At 41.4% G+C, this 18366-nt stretch overlaps 3 protein-coding genes across 4 annotated transcripts in view; 2 read left to right on the forward strand and 1 right to left on the reverse strand.

Moving 5' to 3' along the window:
• The window catches only part of LOC134524197 (transcription factor HES-5-like), a 26174-nt gene extending 23052 nt beyond the window's left edge, over positions 1 to 3122 (reverse strand). Inside the window, exons 1-2 of the mRNA XM_063353988.1 lie at positions 2992 to 3122; positions 2329 to 2408 (exon numbers count right to left, since the gene is read on the reverse strand). The gene's annotated coding sequence lies outside the window, so the exon portion shown is untranslated. The remainder of the gene's footprint in view (positions 1 to 2328; positions 2409 to 2991) is intronic.
• Positions 92 to 2146, forward strand: LOC134524116 (transcription factor HES-5-like). Its single transcript, XM_063353804.1, has 3 exons — positions 92 to 589; positions 712 to 877; positions 973 to 2146. The coding sequence occupies exons 1-3, from the start codon at positions 536 to 538 to the stop codon at positions 1224 to 1226; spliced, it is 474 nt and encodes a 157-aa protein (XP_063209874.1). The 5' UTR covers positions 92 to 535; the 3' UTR covers positions 1227 to 2146.
• Positions 2994 to 18366, forward strand: part of PANK4 (pantothenate kinase 4 (inactive)) — a 25286-nt gene continuing 9913 nt past the window's right edge. Inside the window, exons 1-10 of one of the 2 annotated variants that reach the window (XM_063353983.1) lie at positions 2994 to 3147; positions 6505 to 6587; positions 7421 to 7629; positions 9717 to 9900; positions 10460 to 10552; positions 12043 to 12196; positions 13108 to 13289; positions 14811 to 14892; positions 16050 to 16150; positions 18060 to 18215. In XM_063353983.1, coding sequence (XP_063210053.1) covers positions 2994 to 3147; positions 6505 to 6587; positions 7421 to 7629; positions 9717 to 9900; positions 10460 to 10552; positions 12043 to 12196; positions 13108 to 13289; positions 14811 to 14892; positions 16050 to 16150; positions 18060 to 18215 — 1398 coding nt within the window. The remainder of the gene's footprint in view (positions 3148 to 6504; positions 6588 to 7420; positions 7630 to 9716; positions 9901 to 10459; positions 10553 to 12042; positions 12197 to 13107; positions 13290 to 14810; positions 14893 to 16049; positions 16151 to 18059; positions 18216 to 18366) is intronic. The other variant, XM_063353984.1, reaches the window with a different exon arrangement.

Genomic DNA, 18366 nt, shown 5'->3' on the forward strand with positions numbered 1-18366 from the left:
GGTACTGTATTCATCTAAGCATGGTTTAATGTCAAAGAAAGGTTTTAGTCCCTCTAATTCTGCATCTTTTCCTTTTCAACCTCTCTTTTGGTTGTGGGCACAGAACATTATCTCTTCCTGGGATCAGTCTTCTGTGCTTAATTTCACCACAGCCTGGGAAAAGGCAGCACATTGAGATGTTGACGTTCCCAACATCAGGCAGAAGTTTGATTATAATGATGGCAAACGCTTTCCCACGTTCTTACCCCAGTGCCGTAATGCCAAGCTCTATTGTGTCACACACTCCCCAGTCCACCTGCTCCTTTGGGAGCAGGGTATTATCCCCAGGCAATTCACAGTCAATTTGCCATGCTGTAATAGATGCTTTCTCTATTGTCCCGGGGCACGCATGGATTGGCTATCGACTGTGGGAAACTCAAAGTCGCTCAGGACCCATACATTTGTATGCAGCCACTGCGTATAAATAGAGGAACTCCCGGCTCCCTTCTCCACCAGCTAACCAGCAAGCTCCAAGCCGAAACCTGCACTTGGGATAATGGCACCCAGTGCTCTCTCCCTGGAAATCCTAACACCCAAAGAGAAGAATAGAGTAAGTATCTGCTGTCTCTGTGACAGCAAAAAGCTGAGACGGGCCAAACTCCTTTAGCAGCAGGTTATATAGAGATGGGAAAGTCTCACTGCTAACTGTCCTCCTCTCATTTTGTGTTACAGCTCAGGAAACCAATTGTAGAGAAACTGCGACGCGATCGGATTAACAGCAGCATTGAGCAGCTGAAACTGCTCTTGGAGAAGGAGTTTCAGAGACACCAGCCCAACTCCAAGCTGGAGAAAGCCGACATCCTGGAGATGACTGTCAGCTATCTTAAATACAGCCGAGGTTAGTACGTCCCCCGATCACCCTTGCTGCCCTTACTTTTAGGCAAAACTCCAGACTGAGTGTCCCTGTGTAACACTTCTCTTCTGCCCTTGCAGCTTTTGCAGCATCTGCCAAAAGCCTGCAGCAGGATTACTGTGAAGGCTACGCCTGGTGCCTCAAGGAAGCTCTGCAATTCCTGTCTCTCCATTCAGCGAGCACGGAAACCCGGATGAAGCTGATCTGCCATTTCCAGAGGTCACAACCAGTGCCTAAGGACTCTGGTTCTTCTTCTGTACCCGCTTCCACCCACCAGCCCCCTGCAAAACAAGCAGCACTGAAACCCTCCTGCAGCCTCTGGAGGCCTTGGTAGGCCAAGAGAATGCTTACGTGTTTCCTGGACATTTGCTTGTATTCCGGAGGAGATCATGACTTGCTATACAAGTCCCCCCCACTCCTCTCATGAGTAGGGAAGAATGTTTTCCTTTTGCAGAGCATTACTATGCTTGGATGTCCGCTTCCCTTCTTCCAGAAGGACTGACACAATCCCACCACGTGGAGAGAAAGTTATTCTAAAAGAATGTGAGATGTAATCCTCCTGCTAGGAGGACTGAGAGGAGTTGTTCAGAGAGGAACACTGACTGTTCTTAACCTTAGTGAGGTTGTACGTGTACCTCTGTTGAGAAAGCGGTAACTTCTAAGATGTTCGGGCTAGTGTTTTCAAAAGTGTCCGTTCAGGAGGAGCCTTTTCCTCTGACCTGCCCCACTGGGGACTCCTGTGTCCCAAGCTATCCACACCTCTGCTGCCCGGCCGTGGGGGCCCCAGCTGTCTCACGCAGAGCGGCTAGTCTAACTGGACACTTTTGAAAACTTAGCTTTCCTACGGGTGCCGTAACGGGTTCTATGATATTTGTAGACTGTATTGAGCATGCTGTGGCAATGGTTAAACCATAACTCAAACTACGTAGAGGAAATTCCTCAGGATGTCTTGCTCACAAAATCAGAGTACTGTTTGTGAGGTTCAGGATATGTATGCCTTTTATAAAGGCAAAAGCTCATTTTGATATCCTTATAGGAAAGAAAGTTACGGCTATGTTGTCGATTTTACAAGAAATATTTATCAAAGTCTTTCATGAAAGGCAGGTGTACAAATTATATTTACTCTTGGGTACCCTACCACCAGGGGAGAATGTGAATTCATTACTGTCCTTGGAGGATGCTGTGATATGTTATGTGTGAGCTGCACCAATTGTATAACCTGTACCAGAAGTTACCTTGAACTTCAGGGGTTGCAGAAATTTTTAACAGTACAAAAATAAATAATAATAAAAAAAATCTATTTAATAAATCCAGCAAGTTATTCTTTCTTGAGTAGATTGCATAGCTGACTTCCCTGTGGTCCCTGGGGTTACAGGACATGAGACAAAGATTTCAGTAAAGGAAAGATATTCAGAAATGGTATTTAATTGACTCACCAGCTTTGTGTCCATTCGAAACCCCTGCAATGCTGCTTTCCACATACACAGCTCCGCAATAGCCAACCCTAGTGCTCTCACTGCAAGACAAAAATAGAGGCATGCCTAACCCATGAATTCTTGGGAAATTTAGGGCAGAGAGACTTGTCAAGGAAGGTCACAGCGAGGGTGAACTCAAGACAATTTATGCCTGACTCCCAAACATAGCAAATGCTTTTGATTAATAGATAAAGTTTGCCAAGGCACTTTATGTTACATTTCATGTTCTCGTGGCATGTGCCCTACTCACAGAACAGCCTGAAACGCAGGGAATTTAAACGTAGGGTTTTTTTCCTAAATGGGAGACATGTATAGCTGCTCAATACGTGTGCGTATATATACGTGAGGAAGAGTCAACACCGGGGATGCCAGCAGCAGCCCTGCCCTTGCCAGTCAGGTCCTGGGTGACTTTGGCAGTGACCCCCCAACCCCGGGCTGTGACATTCACCTCCCCGCTTCCCCCCGAGCTGTGACACTCGCCCCTTGGGCTCTGATACTCGCCCCCGTGAGCGGGAGGGGCGGCAACCTTCCCTGGCGTCCGCCCGCCCCACCTCCCGCCTCATTCGCATAATCTATGCGCCCGGCCTTGTTAGTATGTAGATGTATGCGCATACATTTGCATACCGATGAGGCCAGGCGAGGAGTGGGTCGCGCTCAAAATGGCGGAGCGGGGCGGGCGCGGCAGTGGCGGTCACGGCAGTTTGGACAAGAGCATCACCCTCCCGCCCGACGAAATCTTCCGCAACCTGGAGAACGCCAAGCGCTTCGCCATAGACATCGGTAACCGGGCGGGGGCCGCGGGGAGGAGGCGGCCGGCGGGGAGCCGGGGGGCCATGGTGGAGGAACGGGCGGCGGCTCTCGCTCGCTGAGGGGACTGGCGGGGTGGGCGGTCTGCCGGGCGCGGGGCACGCTGGGAAATGTATTTCCCTGAGGCGCCCGGACCGGCGCGCGGGGCCCGAGCGGCACTACAGCTCCCGGCGGGCACCGCGGCGGGCGGGCGGCGCGGGGCACGACGGGACGGGGAGTCCCGCCGGCCTGCGATCGCCAGACGGAGGCGGCGAGCGGCACTACAAGGCCCAGCGTGCCGTCCGTCCGCCGCGGCTAACGGGCCGCGGGGGGAAGCGAACTAAGGACGGCCTGGGGCTGTCCTTGGCGGCCGAGGTGGCCGGCCGGCGGGGAACGGGGCCCACGCGCCCACTCCCCCCCCCGCGGCGGGGTCTGGGGGCCTCAGCGACCTCCGGCTGCACTAGGCCCGGCTGAGGGGTAGCGCTACGGATCGCCCCTCCGCCCGACCCTCGTACCTGGCCGCGGCGAGCAGTGCGCTGCGTGGGCCACTCCGTGCTCTCGAGACGGGCCTTGAAGGAAAAAAGAGGGCTGGGGAAAAATGCCGTCCCCCTTGCTCAGGTGGCTGCGGAGATGAGTGGGTTTGGCATGGGCTGGGGGCCTATAGCATTAGCTCACTGCACTTGCTTCCTCGGTCACCTCCAAAACACGCTGTGTCCTATGCGTAAGCCTGAAAATATAACATTCCTGGGTGTGCAACAGCCTGCACCAAGGGACAGAGTAATGCACATCAACGTGACACCTGAGCACTGCAGCAGGGAACGGTGCTGATGTGGGCAGCCATGCAGGGACACAGCTGAGCTGGGCCTGTTAAAAATAGTTTCACCTGTGCAGGGATTAGCATTCATTCTGTGGAGATCTGCAAAACCCAAAGTGCCAGTTCACACATTTTGCTTCTGTTTTGCAGTCGTTAAGTCAGTGGAACTATTTAGTTGGGAAGTCAGGAGGAAAGTGTTCTTCAGCCACAGCACCGTTGTGTGAGCCTCCATTAGTGCTCTGGTTAACGCTGCTCTGGGTGGTGTAGACTTACTGTGTAGTGGGAAGAATATATGCGCCACAGTATACAATCTTGTCATATCATAAGTATGCTTAACTCCTTCAGAAGCTACTTGTTTCATGCCTGTTAAAATAACGACTGGAATCGGTCCTTTCTGTGGGTCAGAGTGGAATTAGAATTGTGGGATTAGTTATAAAGCTTAGTTGCATGTCTCAGCTGGTGTTCTGAATGGATTTAAGTCTTTAAAAACTGGGAGAGGAAGAGGAGAACATACAAAGCATAGCTTTACATACCATTTATCTGTTGATAAATTAATTGCCGGAGCGCTTATGTCATTATCAGTGTTGTACAAACAATATGACATTCCAACACAGGCTTCATGATTCTTCCACTTAGAAGTTTGGAAGGAAGCTTTCCCTCACAGCGCAGAGCTACTGAGTTTAGTTTCAAAAAAAAAAAAAAAAAAAAACAACAAAAACAACAAACAACCAAAACACACAAAACCAAAAGCTAAGAAAAACCTCACCTTTAAGCAATGAGCTAGCAGAACAGAGTTTGGATTTTGTTTACAAGAAACTTTAAAGCATTGGCTAGTACACTGAAATAAGATCTGAGGTCAGGAAAGCTTTATTGCTTTTGTTACTATAAGCGTCTGTCAGTGATCACTCTAAGTTGACCTCACTTGAATTTTGCTGGAGAAAGCCACCTATTTTTCTCCTACAGATTGTAAAAATTTTCCTGTTTATTTGGGCTCTACGGAAGAGATGAGTACTGTTATGAAGACAAAGCTATAAGCACTAGCCGATTATTTTTCACTTGCCAATGCTGCATTTCTTGATTACATTTGTTTAAGGCAGAGTATAGGGCCACCGAATTTAGCAATTATGCTATGGTCTAACATTGCCAGGTTTTTATTTACTTTTAGGATTTTAATTTTAACCCAGTGGTTTGTTGTAATTGCTTCCTGTCCTGTACACAGGATGTTCTATGAGGTGCATGGTAAACTTGCTGAAAGGGGTAACATGCCAGATTTTTGGCAAGGGGCAAATAACACATGCAGGCTTAAATTCAACTACACATTAGGCCTGTAGCACTGGGAGATACAGACCACCTGACTGCCTTGTGCTCCTATTCTGAGAGCACAGATGCAAAGTTAGAAGTGACTTTCTGTACAGATAAGGGCTGTTACGGCTGCAGCCCGGGGTACTTTTTACACAGAATTAAAATTAAGGGGTTTTCTCCAATAGCCAAAGCAGCTTTGAGGTTTATGAAGCAAACTGATACCTTAATCAGATCTTGATACTCATGAGTAGTTGAGGAGACATTTTTCTTTTTTGGGGGGTGGGGTGGATATTTAAGAGTTGTTTTAACAAAAATAAGCAGGCTTTGACAATGTCCTACTTCCAGACTCAAATATCTACTTGGTTAAGATACCAGAGGTATCAGAAGCACCAGCAGGTACTGTTATGTCCTAAGGAAAATTAGTTAGTGAAGTTATTCAGTGTAACTTCGTAAATTCGCTTTTGCATGTCAGATGCAAAGACAGCACAGATATGGCAAGTGTTTAAGTTCTGTTTCCAAGGTGAGAGTGGGAATTTTTGTTGTCTTGATGTAAGCAGACTCGAGGCTTTAAGAGAAAAGGGTGATGGGGCTGGTCTGCTCAGCCTTGCATGTTGGTAATATCACTGACTGCTATGCTTGATGAACATAAAGCATTCTTTACCCCAAAGCCAAGAATAATCTTGCAAAGTAGTTGTTATTCGGTACATAAAGTCATCTTCTAACCAGCTATGAATTTTTAGCTTGTCCTTGGGAGCAGGTTAAGAATATTTACTTAAGTGTTCCTGATGAAACACTTTTTAATTGTGCATATAGCATGCATTGCTCAATTACAGAAAACCTACTTATAAAATCTTCTTATAAGCAGCAGATTTAGGGCTTTCTATAAAGAGTTTTCAAACAAGATAAATAACAGTGATATATGTGCTAGCCTAGCCAGTTAGGAACTTCCACTTATTTCTGCTCATCTTCACTCGTCCCCACATCAGTTGGGCATAAGCTCAACTTGTGGAGCTTTTCTCCTGTAAGTAGTGCATTCAGAGTTAACCATGCCAAATCAGTTTCCAGACACGTGTTCTTTGTCTCACTGCGTTATACATTTAGCTTAATTATATCTGGCTTTAGCTAAGGAGATCTTAAAACCCAAGAACTCTGAGGTAAGGCATATGTAAACATAAGTTACCTTGTTTGCTCTAAGGTGAGGCATTAATCATATCTTGTCATCTTTTTATTTAAAGGTGGTTCATTAACCAAGTTGGCTTATTATTCAACTGTGCAGCACAAAGTGGCAAGAGTGAGATCCTTTGATCATTCTGGAAAGGTGAGAATTGTATCATTAATCAGTGGCATGTAATTAACTCCTAAGAGTGAAATACTGGACTGACTTCTCATAGTAGAATAGAAATTTCATCTGAGACGCATCTAGTAACTTGTTCTCCATCTAACTTTACCTAGAACTGTCTTGTAGTTGAAGTATGACATTCTGTAATGTCTGTTACTCGGAAGTTTTCACAACTGAGATGTTTATTTTAAACATACATTTTAGTATGTGCTGACACTTACAGCCACCCCTAAGCATTTGTACTGCAGCTCAGGTGAACGTGTGGCTCCTGTTGATAATCCTTTGCTATATTCCAGGGGAAAGTAGCTCTTAGCATGTGTTTGGCAATTACTTTTGCTTTACAAGCTGAGTATAGCTCTAGATATAAATTCATGTGATGATACACCATATGTTTTCTTTACTGAAAGTCTGATTGCAGGGCTTCAGAGTTGTGCAGCCCATGCACAGGCAAACTCAGTTATGTTCCTTGCCTTCTTGGAAGTGCTTGAATTGCCAGGTAGTGTTTGAAATAGTTATTTTCTAGACAGGTAAGTATCGTACTTCTGTAAAATACCCATACTCCCATGTAAACATACCCTTTCTCATACAGGGATATTTCATGCATGTCTAATGCATGGGAGAATTGATTATATTCTCAACTTAAGGAATATTAAGATCTGTTGAAACTACGTTCTTCTTTGAAAGTGGCTTGAGAAGTTATGTTTTTAATAGCATTAACACAGCTTCAAAGGAAACAGGTATTGATGTTCAGTAGTTTAGCATATAACCTAGGAGTCTGAATAATCTGTAAGAAATTCTTTTCTCTTTTAAAGGACATAGAAAATGAACCTCTGTATGAAATATCAGTTCAGGAGGAGATTACAGCTCGACTTCACTTCATTAAATTTGAAAACACTTACATTGAAACCTGCCTAGATTTCATCAAAGACCATCTTGTCAACACAGAGACAAAAGTCATCAAAGCTACAGGTGGTGGTGCCTATAAATTCAAAGATCTTATTGAGAAGAAATTGGGGTTGAAGTAAGTGGAATTGTTTAAACTTAGTTATAGGAGCGTATTTCTTCTTTGAATAGATTTTAGTAGACTAACTTTCAATTTTGCCCATCTGCCCTCAAAAGCTATCTACACCGCAAGAGTGAAGCAGTAGAATGGGTGCATGCGTCTTGGTCAGAGCCAGCTGAATTGACTTGTTAGTGAACATAAGCTGCAAAAAGATAACCGTATCATTGACTGACACGGCAGAGGAGCAGGAATAGAGAAAACAGACAGGAACACAGGGTTCAGGAGAAAGACAGTAAAGAGACGAAAGCAGGCTATTATCACAGCTTTTTTTTCTCTAAAGGATTTAACTTGCAGCTACTCCATTTTTTAAGTTAAATTAGTCTCTATCATAGTAGTCGTTTTTACTTTTCACCTTATGACTGGCAGCATTTCAGTGATGGTGTCCTAGCTATCAATAGCATGCTTTGGACATACTGTTGAACTCTACTGGAGTAGAGATCCAGATACACAAAGCGTAAACTGGTATATAAAACTAAGTAATATTTAAAATAAAGTACTAAGTAAATTCATTGCTAACAAGAATTTTAATTGAGACACTTTACTTAGTCACTATGATGAGGTGTGCTTAAGTGCATCAGTCTCTCTACTTAAAGTCTAAGGATGAAATCCACAAGACAACTTTATTATTAAAAGCCAAAGTATTGTTGGGAGACACTTTTTTTCCTGGAGGTACCTAATCTCGATAGTTGCCTAAGTTCTCAAGTTGGAGTTCCAAAAGCTTCTAACATTTTTCTGTGCACGCTAAGATGTGAGTAATTAATATAAATAGTAACTTAACAGCATAGCTTCTACCTAAACTTCATGTAGGAGCATAGGCATGCAGGAGACTAAAGGGCAGTCTTATCAATTTACAGCATCATAAATTTACTACTCAAACATCTTTATCAAACACCACATGCTGAAAAAGCTGCTGTAAGTGGAGATAAAAATATCATTAATTTACACAAATTTAAAACATACCTAGTGTTACTGGGGAGACCATCAAGGCACCTCTTATGCTGTAGTTCTGTGTAGCACACAGTTCAGTCTCTGAGGTACTGTGCTCATCTTCTTTTATACTACTTTTTCAAATAACTTCATTCTTCTGATAGGTAGGATTCTGTTAACTGTTTTTCAAACCAGCCTACATCAGTACCTTATTGGCTATTCCTAAGGATCAATTAATCAAGACAAGGAGGCAATTTCCAGCTTTTCTCATGTGGCACACCTGGGTTTTGTTTCTTTGTTTTTTATTTGGTAATTACATACTTAATTGGTATGGAAAAAGCAGCACATTCTCCATCCTTACACACATAAAGCGTGCTGTGTTAATTGAGGTGTATGCTTGGGCTTTGCTCATGTGTTTTCAACAAGATTTATGATATTTCATGTAGGAAATATAGCATATTTGATTCAAGAAATTTACCATCGATCAGTAACAATACATAAGATACAGAAATTTAGAGAACTCAGTAAGTGTTAGCTGACATAACTACATCATTCATCTTACCTAAATTATGTGTCATGTTCCCAGACTCCATACTCATGATAATGTCTTGTTGTGAATCCTATTATTCTTGTGAGAAGTCTTTTTTTCCCTGTGTTTAGTAATCCCAGTAGTAGGCTCCTTGCGGTCACTTCAATCTGTCATAAATGAGTGCTGAAATGGTGAGGGGGGTGCGTTTTTCTTCATTGAGAAGGAAGGGGAAGAGCAATAGAAAATTTTTCCATGTTAGGAAATTGTTTTGTCTTGTGGTAGCAGGAGGGCACTAAAGAGACAGTGTAAACAAGCAAACAGGGGAGCAGGATTATTTTCAATGACATGATTAATGTAAGACTAAGGTTACTGTGTAACTTCGGACTGTGAGTTCTGGCGTGGAAAATGAACATCAGAAGATAGGCAGATGTAGGTTTCATGTTTTCAGAGATCTGGACTTTCACCATGTGGTGTGGGTTGCTATTTCCTCTTTGTAAAGTCCTTAAAAACTACTGTTCTAAAATCATACTTGCTTATCAATAGGACTGTGGAATTTATGTAAGGGGTTTTTTCTCCCACTTCCCCTTAGGGTAGATAAAGAAGATGTAATGACCTGCCTAATTAAAGGATGCAACTTCGTACTAAGGAACATACCCCATGAAGTATTTGCGTACCAGAAAGATTCAGATACAGAATTCCGTTTTCAGACGAACCACCCAAATATTTTCCCTTATTTACTGGTGAATATTGGCTCTGGGGTTTCTATAGTGAAGGTAAGTGGTTGCTAACTGTTTTATTGTAGAATTTGATAAAGGTGATCTGAAACATCTTACTGTTTCAGATTTGTAGTTGTTTCTTCTTGGGTAATACAAAGTTTAGAAAGAAAATAATGGTTTGGGTTTTTTTTAATTTCCATTTCTTACGGAGTTATGAGTGCTTTTCCGTTCACTAACATAGTTTCTTTGTAATCACATTTAATTCAGTGTTTAGAGAAGTTGTTATATTAACTGATGAGGACAAAAGCTGTCAGATCAGAGTGATTTTTAATATTTATTTGTTTGTTTGTTTTTGTTTGGTTGTTTTGAGGGGACCAAATTTAATGTCTATATTTAGGATTATTGGCTAAGAATTAAATACAAAGATTTCAGAAACTGCTTGTGGTATATGTGGAACATGCACCTCTGGAGAACTTCTCACCTGATATTTATGCAATTAAATAGTTCACCTACACTAATTCCACTGTTAAAGAAACCCCCCACACTCTCATATCTAACTGTGTGTTCATAGTCATTATGGGACTTTCTAGACAAATCTGCCTTGTTTTATTGACAGGTAGAAACAGAAGACAAATTTGAATGGATTGGAGGGAGCTCAATTGGAGGTGGAACCTTCTGGGGTCTTGGAGCACTGCTCACAAAAACAAAGGTATCGAAGTGTCAGTTTTAAGGGGCGTGGAATTAAATGAGATGCTAAGAGGAAGCTTGAAATGTTGTAATGCCGAACACTCTTTGAGTAGGGAGAAATAGTTATTTTAAGTAATGTCTGTATGGGAAACCAGAAGTCCAACTTTAGTATATTAGAAGATGAAAAAAAATCATGTCTGTCTCTTGTGGGGGTTGTACCTTTTATTCAAAGAATTGCTACACTTGTGCAGAAACAGAGCCGGCAGTTCTGCAATGCTGAGGACAATTTTAATACTCTCCATTAGGTGCTTGTGGTCCTAGACTGTTAATAACAAAACCGACTCCTTGACTTATGTTCCTATTCTCAAGGCTTCCGATGCATAAAAGGAAGCTTTAAATTCAAAAAGATACTAGTAGAATATAGGGACAAAAATGATAAGGTGCTCATCAGTGGCAAAATAGTAATCCTGTTTGGGTCTCGAGGAGTTTTTTGACAAGGACAAATAAAGTCTATAATAACAGGCCTCAAAGTGGCCTGTTAATTTTCTGTACTCTTTTTCAATGTGAAATGCCTGCCTAGTTCTTGCAATATCATCTGCAGAAGAAACGCAGAGAGCACCCAATTACTGCAAAATGTCTGGGAGCAGAGAAGAGGGATTCTATCTCTCTTTGTTACACATTATGCTTTCAGGGGTTCATCACTTGAACCCCAGGCTGGTAATCTGCCAGAATAAGGCCTGATGTAGTACTGCGCTGCCTAACTCAGCTCTTAAATCACGCTGTTTTTTCCTGTCTTGAAGATCCAGATGGCTTAAATAGGTGTCTCTAAATGTCAGCGGTGTAGAAAAAGCTAGAGTTACATGTGCACCAAATAAGAAAATGTCAAAGGGAAGACTCATACTTGCAATATTTTATTTGATGCTTTTAAAAAAGAAATCTTAAAACATGACAATGTCTGCTCTTAATTCTCTCTGATTTTGTAGAAAACGAAATTAGGGTTACCAGATTTATAAATCAAGCATTAGTATAATGCAGATTGCGTGCAAGTTTAATGTCAGGGACATTACTGCATTTCTGCAATAGTAAAGGCAGACTTAGTCTTTTGGATTTTAAACAATTTTTTTCTTATGCCTTGAGAAGACATAGTTACAGTGTTTCTGACTTTATTCCAAGAGAAGAGATGGCTGAGGCTTCTGACTATGTGCTGATCCATTTCTAGTTTTCAGGGGAAATTCAACAAATTATTTGCAGATAATTGCAGATAACTGAAGAGGAGGGTTGTGCTTTTCATTATTAAAGGAGCTGCATTTAAGATCAGTCTGTCTGATAAGATATGGACTCTGGATAAGTCCTTGTAATTAGAAATAATGTATCTTTTGCTGACAGGGTTGGTTCTAGGACAAGCCAAACCCCCCAGTTTGGGTCAGTAAAGGTGCTGCAGAACTCTGAATTTATGGACAACGTTCTCTGGCTGTCCAAGAAAGCTAGAGTAATTCTTCTTCTCGTCCTCAGAAATTTGATGAATTGCTGCAACTGGCTTCAAAGGGACAGCACACAAACGTTGACATGCTGGTGAAAGATGTGTATGGAGGTGCCTACCAGACCCTGGGGCTAAGTGGAAATCTGATAGCCAGCAGCTTTGGGAAATCTACTACAGCAGATAAAGGTATCGGTATATGAAGCATTGACCCAAGATTTGCTATGCAGTTTACACTTTATATTGCCTGTCAGAATGGATTTGCTGCTTGTGCCAGCATCCTGTGAACACTTAAACGGATGGAAAAATAGTTGCCAACTTCATCAGCATAACCATATCTTTCTTTATCCGTTTCCCTATGTTATGCATGCTGGGCTGAGAGGGGACATGGAACACTGCTTGAGTGCTCCAGTTATTTGGAGTTGTTGTTTGAAACTAATGAGGAGAAGAAATGCAACCGTCTCCTCTGTCCCTTGGGAATCTGATGTTTGTAATGATCTACCAAGTAGATCTGGAAGAAGCCGGTCCTTTTCATGATCTTGCCTACATGTTTTACCTGCACGACATTTTATTGATTAAAAATACTACATAGTACTGTCTTACGAGCAGCTCTTCACATTTTTGGTTTGGGATTGCATGTGGGAAATATACGTGGCTTTCTTGGTCCAGAAAAGGACCCATGGCATTGATGGACTATAACTTGCAATTTTAGTTTCAGTATTATAATAAAATGCTTGCAGTGCATCTCAGGTCAAGATGGACGGATGAACCATCATCATCTGTGGTTCCTAGAGAGAAGAAATGGAGTTCTTGCCATTTGCTGTTGGCCTTTCAAGCAGGTTTATTTCCAGCAATATTTCACAGAGGCTTAGTGGTTTTTTCATGATATCTTCAGTCAAATACACACTACTTCTTGTTTGAAGTACTTATTTCATGAAAGATTTTTGGTGGGGGGAAACACTTTTCTTCTACACACATAAAGAGATTGGTCAAACTTTTTTTGTTTTTTCTCCAGCTGTAGGCTGTCTGTTAGAAAAGTACAGTCCGTTTGAGCGTTCTTCAGTTGCATTTAATTTGGTTTACTATTTCTTTCCTTTAAGAATTTTCCAAAGAAGATATGGCAAAAAGTTTGTTACATATGATCAGCAATGACATTGGTCAACTTGCCTGCCTCTATGCCAAACTCCATAACTTAGATAAAATCTATTTTGGAGGATTCTTTATTCGGGGTCACCCTGTTACCATGCGCACAATAACCTACAGTATCAACTTCTTCTCCAAGGTAACGAAAACAGAGATTTTCCTAATAGCAAAGTCATGTATTTAGGTACCTTTCTAGGATGTTGTGAGACTTTAATAAATTAATTTGCACACAAAGTTAGCTTAGAGGACTGCTGTTTAGGTAGGTAAGGCAGGGCTATAAAGATCTGTTGTGGGAGGGGTACAATAAACGCGAGTTGCCTGGGAGTTCTGTCTGGCCTCTTTCTCTCTCCCTCCTTCCTTCTCCTTTTTTTTTTTTTTTGTTTTGATTGACAGTCTGTCCTGTAGCTGCCAAGTAATGAGTTTTCACTATTTTCTTAGATAGCTACCATTGTTATTCAATTCCTCTTGCTGACTTGCATCTATTTCTTTTCACCCCCTAGGCTATGCAATGTGGGATTGTTCTGCTGAGATAGTAGTTTGTGGGGTTTTTATGTTGCTTGTTTGTTGTTCAAAAAAACCAAACACCAAAACCAACCCCCCAAAAAACAACCAAGCTGTAGTTCTTTGCAGGTTTTGAAGCTGTGGAAAATACTGAAGATTTTTCACTAGAAAAATTATCAAGTCCAAAAGCTTACTTAATGGTTATTACAAGTAGATTAGTTCCTGTGCTTTTCAATTTTATAGATGACATTTTTTTTTCTTGTCTCAGTGCTTCAAGCAAGAGACTCCTGTATACTACTTCTTTTCATCTTTATTATATCATTGCAGTCCCTTTCTGTAAAACCTTGCTTGGTTTCAAGAAAACTATTGCAAAACTGCAGCTTTAGATTTTTGTAAGAATAGCTTCAAATCGTGATTCAAATCCAAATCTCACTGTGAATTGTAGCTGGTCTTTTACTATAGCTTACTTCAGCGTTAATTGTTCTTCCAGCCGCTGCTGCAGACATAGCTGATTGTCCTTTAGAGGAGGCAGTGTCTCACCCAGCCTTGCCCGGGGAAGCTAAGGGTCCCTGCCACTAGGACCAGGGTGTTCGTATTCTCCCTAGCATTCCTGTATTATATTAACAGTTAAAATAACTAATTTGATGGGGGCGATGCGTGGATAATATATACCATGTCTGTATGATGTTGAACGTTAAATAGCAGTTTAAGGAAATCAAGATAATGAGCAAATGTCTTGAAGGCATTGGTGCCCAGTGGCACAGGCATAGGCTGATGACCTCGAAATGAGATGACCTTGTATTTCCAGCCTGCCCAAGCAAGAGGAGTTGAATATTCATGGAATGATGTACCGGTCTTTTCCAGTGAAGGCACTGCCTTCCCTCTGCTTCTGTGGTTGTGCAGGCTTAGAATACACACCACTTCTGCATGTGTTTTTTCCCCAGCTGTTTAATAATTGTGGAATGATGTATGTAAGCGGTTCCGCCTGAAGCTGTGTTTCAGAAGCACCGTTAAAGTTACTGAATGTGTTAGAATGTAGCACAAATTAATATTACCATCTTCTAGTTGTTTCTATTAAATCTAAGTGTAAAACTAGTGACAAAGAAGTACATATTAGCCATCAGGGACCATCCAATTGCAATGTTTCATATTGTGGCAGGGAGAGGTTCAGGCATTGTTCCTGAGACATGAAGGCTACCTGGGAGCCATTGGGGCATTTTTAAAAGGAGCTGAACAAGACAGTAAGTACAGCGCTGCTATGTTCTGTATATGCTGTGTTCTGAAATGTCAGTGTAATGTCCAAGTTTCTCTTAAGAGGCTGCATGTAAGTAGTTGCCTAAATAAATACATTTGGCACTAATAAACACAGATGCTGGGCTTTGGTTTTATGTATTCTGGTGGGGACATCTTAATTTCTCCCTGTTTTTCCTGCTCACCTTTGAGAAGGCAGCAGGATTCGGCTCTTCTCTTTTCTGCATTTCTGCAAAGAGCAGTCGTAACTCTAAATCAAATTGGGGAAATGTGGTTTCTGAGAACTTTCCCCCTTTTTAAGAGGCCAGCTTTTGAATTCAGGTAATGTACTGAAGAAGACCAGCATCTCAAAACTGTGTTCGTTTGAGAGTGGAAAGCCTCACAGACATTGGTGAAGGATGAGACACTCCTGTCCAGCATTCTTTGGGTACAGGCTGCTTTGGTCGAATTCTGCCAATTTTATATTCTTTTTTCTTGTTGATATACTAGCAAGCCATTTGGCATATCAGTTATAGTAGAACAGATAGTGAGGGTTTTAATGGTATTTAGTTTTAGTAAACATCAAATATACCTCAGAATAATGGATATGGAACTATTTTCATAACTATTTTATAAATATGGGTGAGGAACCAGCTACTGGGGAATTAAAGATGTTGCTTCTGCAGCATGTACTGTACATCTGAACGGGATTAAACTTTTTCTCAAATAAAAAAAATAATCTAGAAATATCTTTAGTGTTTATATGAAACTTACATTGTGCTTGGAGAGTTTTGTAATTATATTTTACTAATAATGGATCTAGATTTAGAAATAAGAAATTGACTCTATGATCAGTGATAGTGCTTTGAAGACATGCTGGTTATAGCCCTTAGTGACAAGGAAAAGGGCTTAAAAAAAGAATTTTAGAACTGTAATTGTCTTGTGTCTCATTGAGGTTGAAGCTCTCTAGAGCTAGGTACTTCACTGAGTGGTTAAAACATTTCTTTGGGGGCTAGAGGGAAAAGTTATATTTACTTATAAAGACAAGGGAAAATGGCTTTTGTAGTGAAAGAGCTTCTCTGAAGGGATGCTAACTCTAGACTCACTCATGGGAGTACTTCCAGTTTTATTTTCAGATTATGTGTCTCTCTCTCTTTCTCTTTTGTAGATCCAAATCAGTATAGCTGGGGAGAGAATTACGCTGGGAGTTCTGGTCTTATGAGCACATCACCTGATGTTTACCCTATGCAAAGAACAAGGAGTGGTACAGTATGTGGTTGTCCTTTCTAGAACTAAGTGCCTTTTCTTAGTAATGGTGATTTGGAAGTTGATGATTATTCTCAAGCTAGTTGCTTCTTGCCCCTGAGACTCCTGCTTACCAAAAGAAGTGACTAATACAGTGTCTTGTGTCATGTGTGATGTCGTCTTGTGTCTTGTTTGATGTAATGTCTCATAAAACCAGATTGTGGCTGCTACTTTGTCTTATTCTCCTTCACCAGAGCTGGGGGGGGAACATTCATCTCTTACCCTTTCTCTGAAGTAGCTGGGTTTTGCTACAGTTGAAATATTGTGCTTCAGAATTTTTGAATCTGATGTTCCACTGTCTTTAAGCAGCGTTTATTTACTTCCTATGAGAAGAGAAATAAATAATTGGACAGAAGAGCATCAGCCCAGTCATCTCTTAAATACACTGACAATACAGTAATTCCGATTTCACAGTGAAACTGGCATACAGTAAGGAATCAGAAAAGACATTAAGGTTCTTAAAATATTCTAATATTGCATCTACTGAAGTGCTTTTGAAAAGAAGCTAGAATAGTGGAGCTCATTGTGTTTTACTGTCTTTTACCGGTCCGCATGTCAGTGTTTTTCATGTCAAGTTGTTTTTTTTTTTTTAATTTCCTCCATCATTGATTTATCTCCTCCCAGTTTTCAGGAGTTAGTTTCCTATACTTGCTGTAGGGTGTGGGGGGAGGAGCAGGGGTTGCCTGTGGTTAGTTTTTTCTGTTGGTTGTTAGGCTTTTTTAGGCCTGAAGATGGGGTGCAGAACTCTCACTGAACGGTTTCCTAGACCAAGCCTTAACATAAGTCTGCTATGAGCTGCAGATGATGGATTTTGTGGGTTGTGCATATATATGAAAAATATATCTAATTTTAAGCTCTGCCATAACTGAAATTATTGTAATGAAATTGTGGATTACGAGTATGACCAAAAAATAATAACATGATCCTTCTTAATCATAAAATATGTGACAGGTTTTAAAAAGTATTTATGCAGATGTAATGGTGCTCTCTTGTTTGTCAAGCCTTTAATCTGGGAAAAGGTTATTTTTTTTCCATGCTGGCAGTGGTACAGGAGTCTCACGCCAGCTGTAATGTACTGTCCACAGTTTTTCCATTTTGAATTCTTCTATTGCTTGGCACTCACTTTGTTCACATAAAGCGAAATCTCTTTGCAACAATCCTGGTTCAGAAATGTCCGCTCTTCAGCAGTGAAATTAGTACAGAAGACAGTCTTTCTATAGCAACCACTTTGGTTTATGTACACAAAGTCTTGTTACATTGTGGGCTTTAATCTTAGTCTGAACGTTTCTAGCCCATGCCGTGTTGGCAAATGCAAGGCGATTAGATAGCTGTATAAAATAAAGATAAATGTGTGCAGGTTTTTTTACACGCAAGAAATAAGGCACACTTTATGCACAGAGCTGTGTAACTATACCTATTTCACATGAACTTAGGCTCTATCCTTAGAAGTTTGGTCCTCAGCCTTGTTTTCACAAAGTGTAAGGAAAAGTTTTGGAGACTTTCTCAGGATTGTAAAAGGAAGTTGTAAAGCAGGATAGCAACGTTCATTGACAGATAAACCTGTGCTCAGCGCTTTGTGTTCCTGCCTGGACCTGATAGCCAGGCAGGTTTGACAGTACTGGGGAGGAAGGGAAGGAAAATCATAAAATAAGAGGGCCTATAGTAAGTTTTCAACATGAAATGTGGTAATCTCTGTCGATAGGGTGGGCATGGATAAATAATCTGTGCAGGGGAGCGGATTATTTACGATGGCATATACTCTAATTTGTTAGTCTTAACTGTGCATGGAGTTCTGTAGCCCTGGTACTAGTACAATTTGTTATGAATCGATTTCTGACTAAGTTCTAATAAATCTCTTTCATTTTTCACCTAGTTTGACATGCTCGAAATGGACAGGTTGGAGAGACCACTTGTTAACCTGCCGCTGCTGAAAGACCCATCAACCTATATCCCAGACACCGTTGACCTCACAGACGATGCCATGGCCAGGAAGTACTGGCTGACCTGCTTCGAGGAGGCGCTGGATGGGGTAAGTGTCACTAGGCCGTTATATGTTTGAGTGATGCAAATATTTAGCAAATAAATGTTCTGTGGACCAACATGTTTACCCTGCAAAATATACCTGCATATGTACCTGCAAAATACACCTGCAAATATACAGCCGCTTTCACATCTGAAGA

This window comes from Chroicocephalus ridibundus, chromosome 16 (assembly GCF_963924245.1).
Source record: "Chroicocephalus ridibundus chromosome 16, bChrRid1.1, whole genome shotgun sequence".
Classification (NCBI taxonomy): Eukaryota; Metazoa; Chordata; class Aves; order Charadriiformes; family Laridae; genus Chroicocephalus; species Chroicocephalus ridibundus.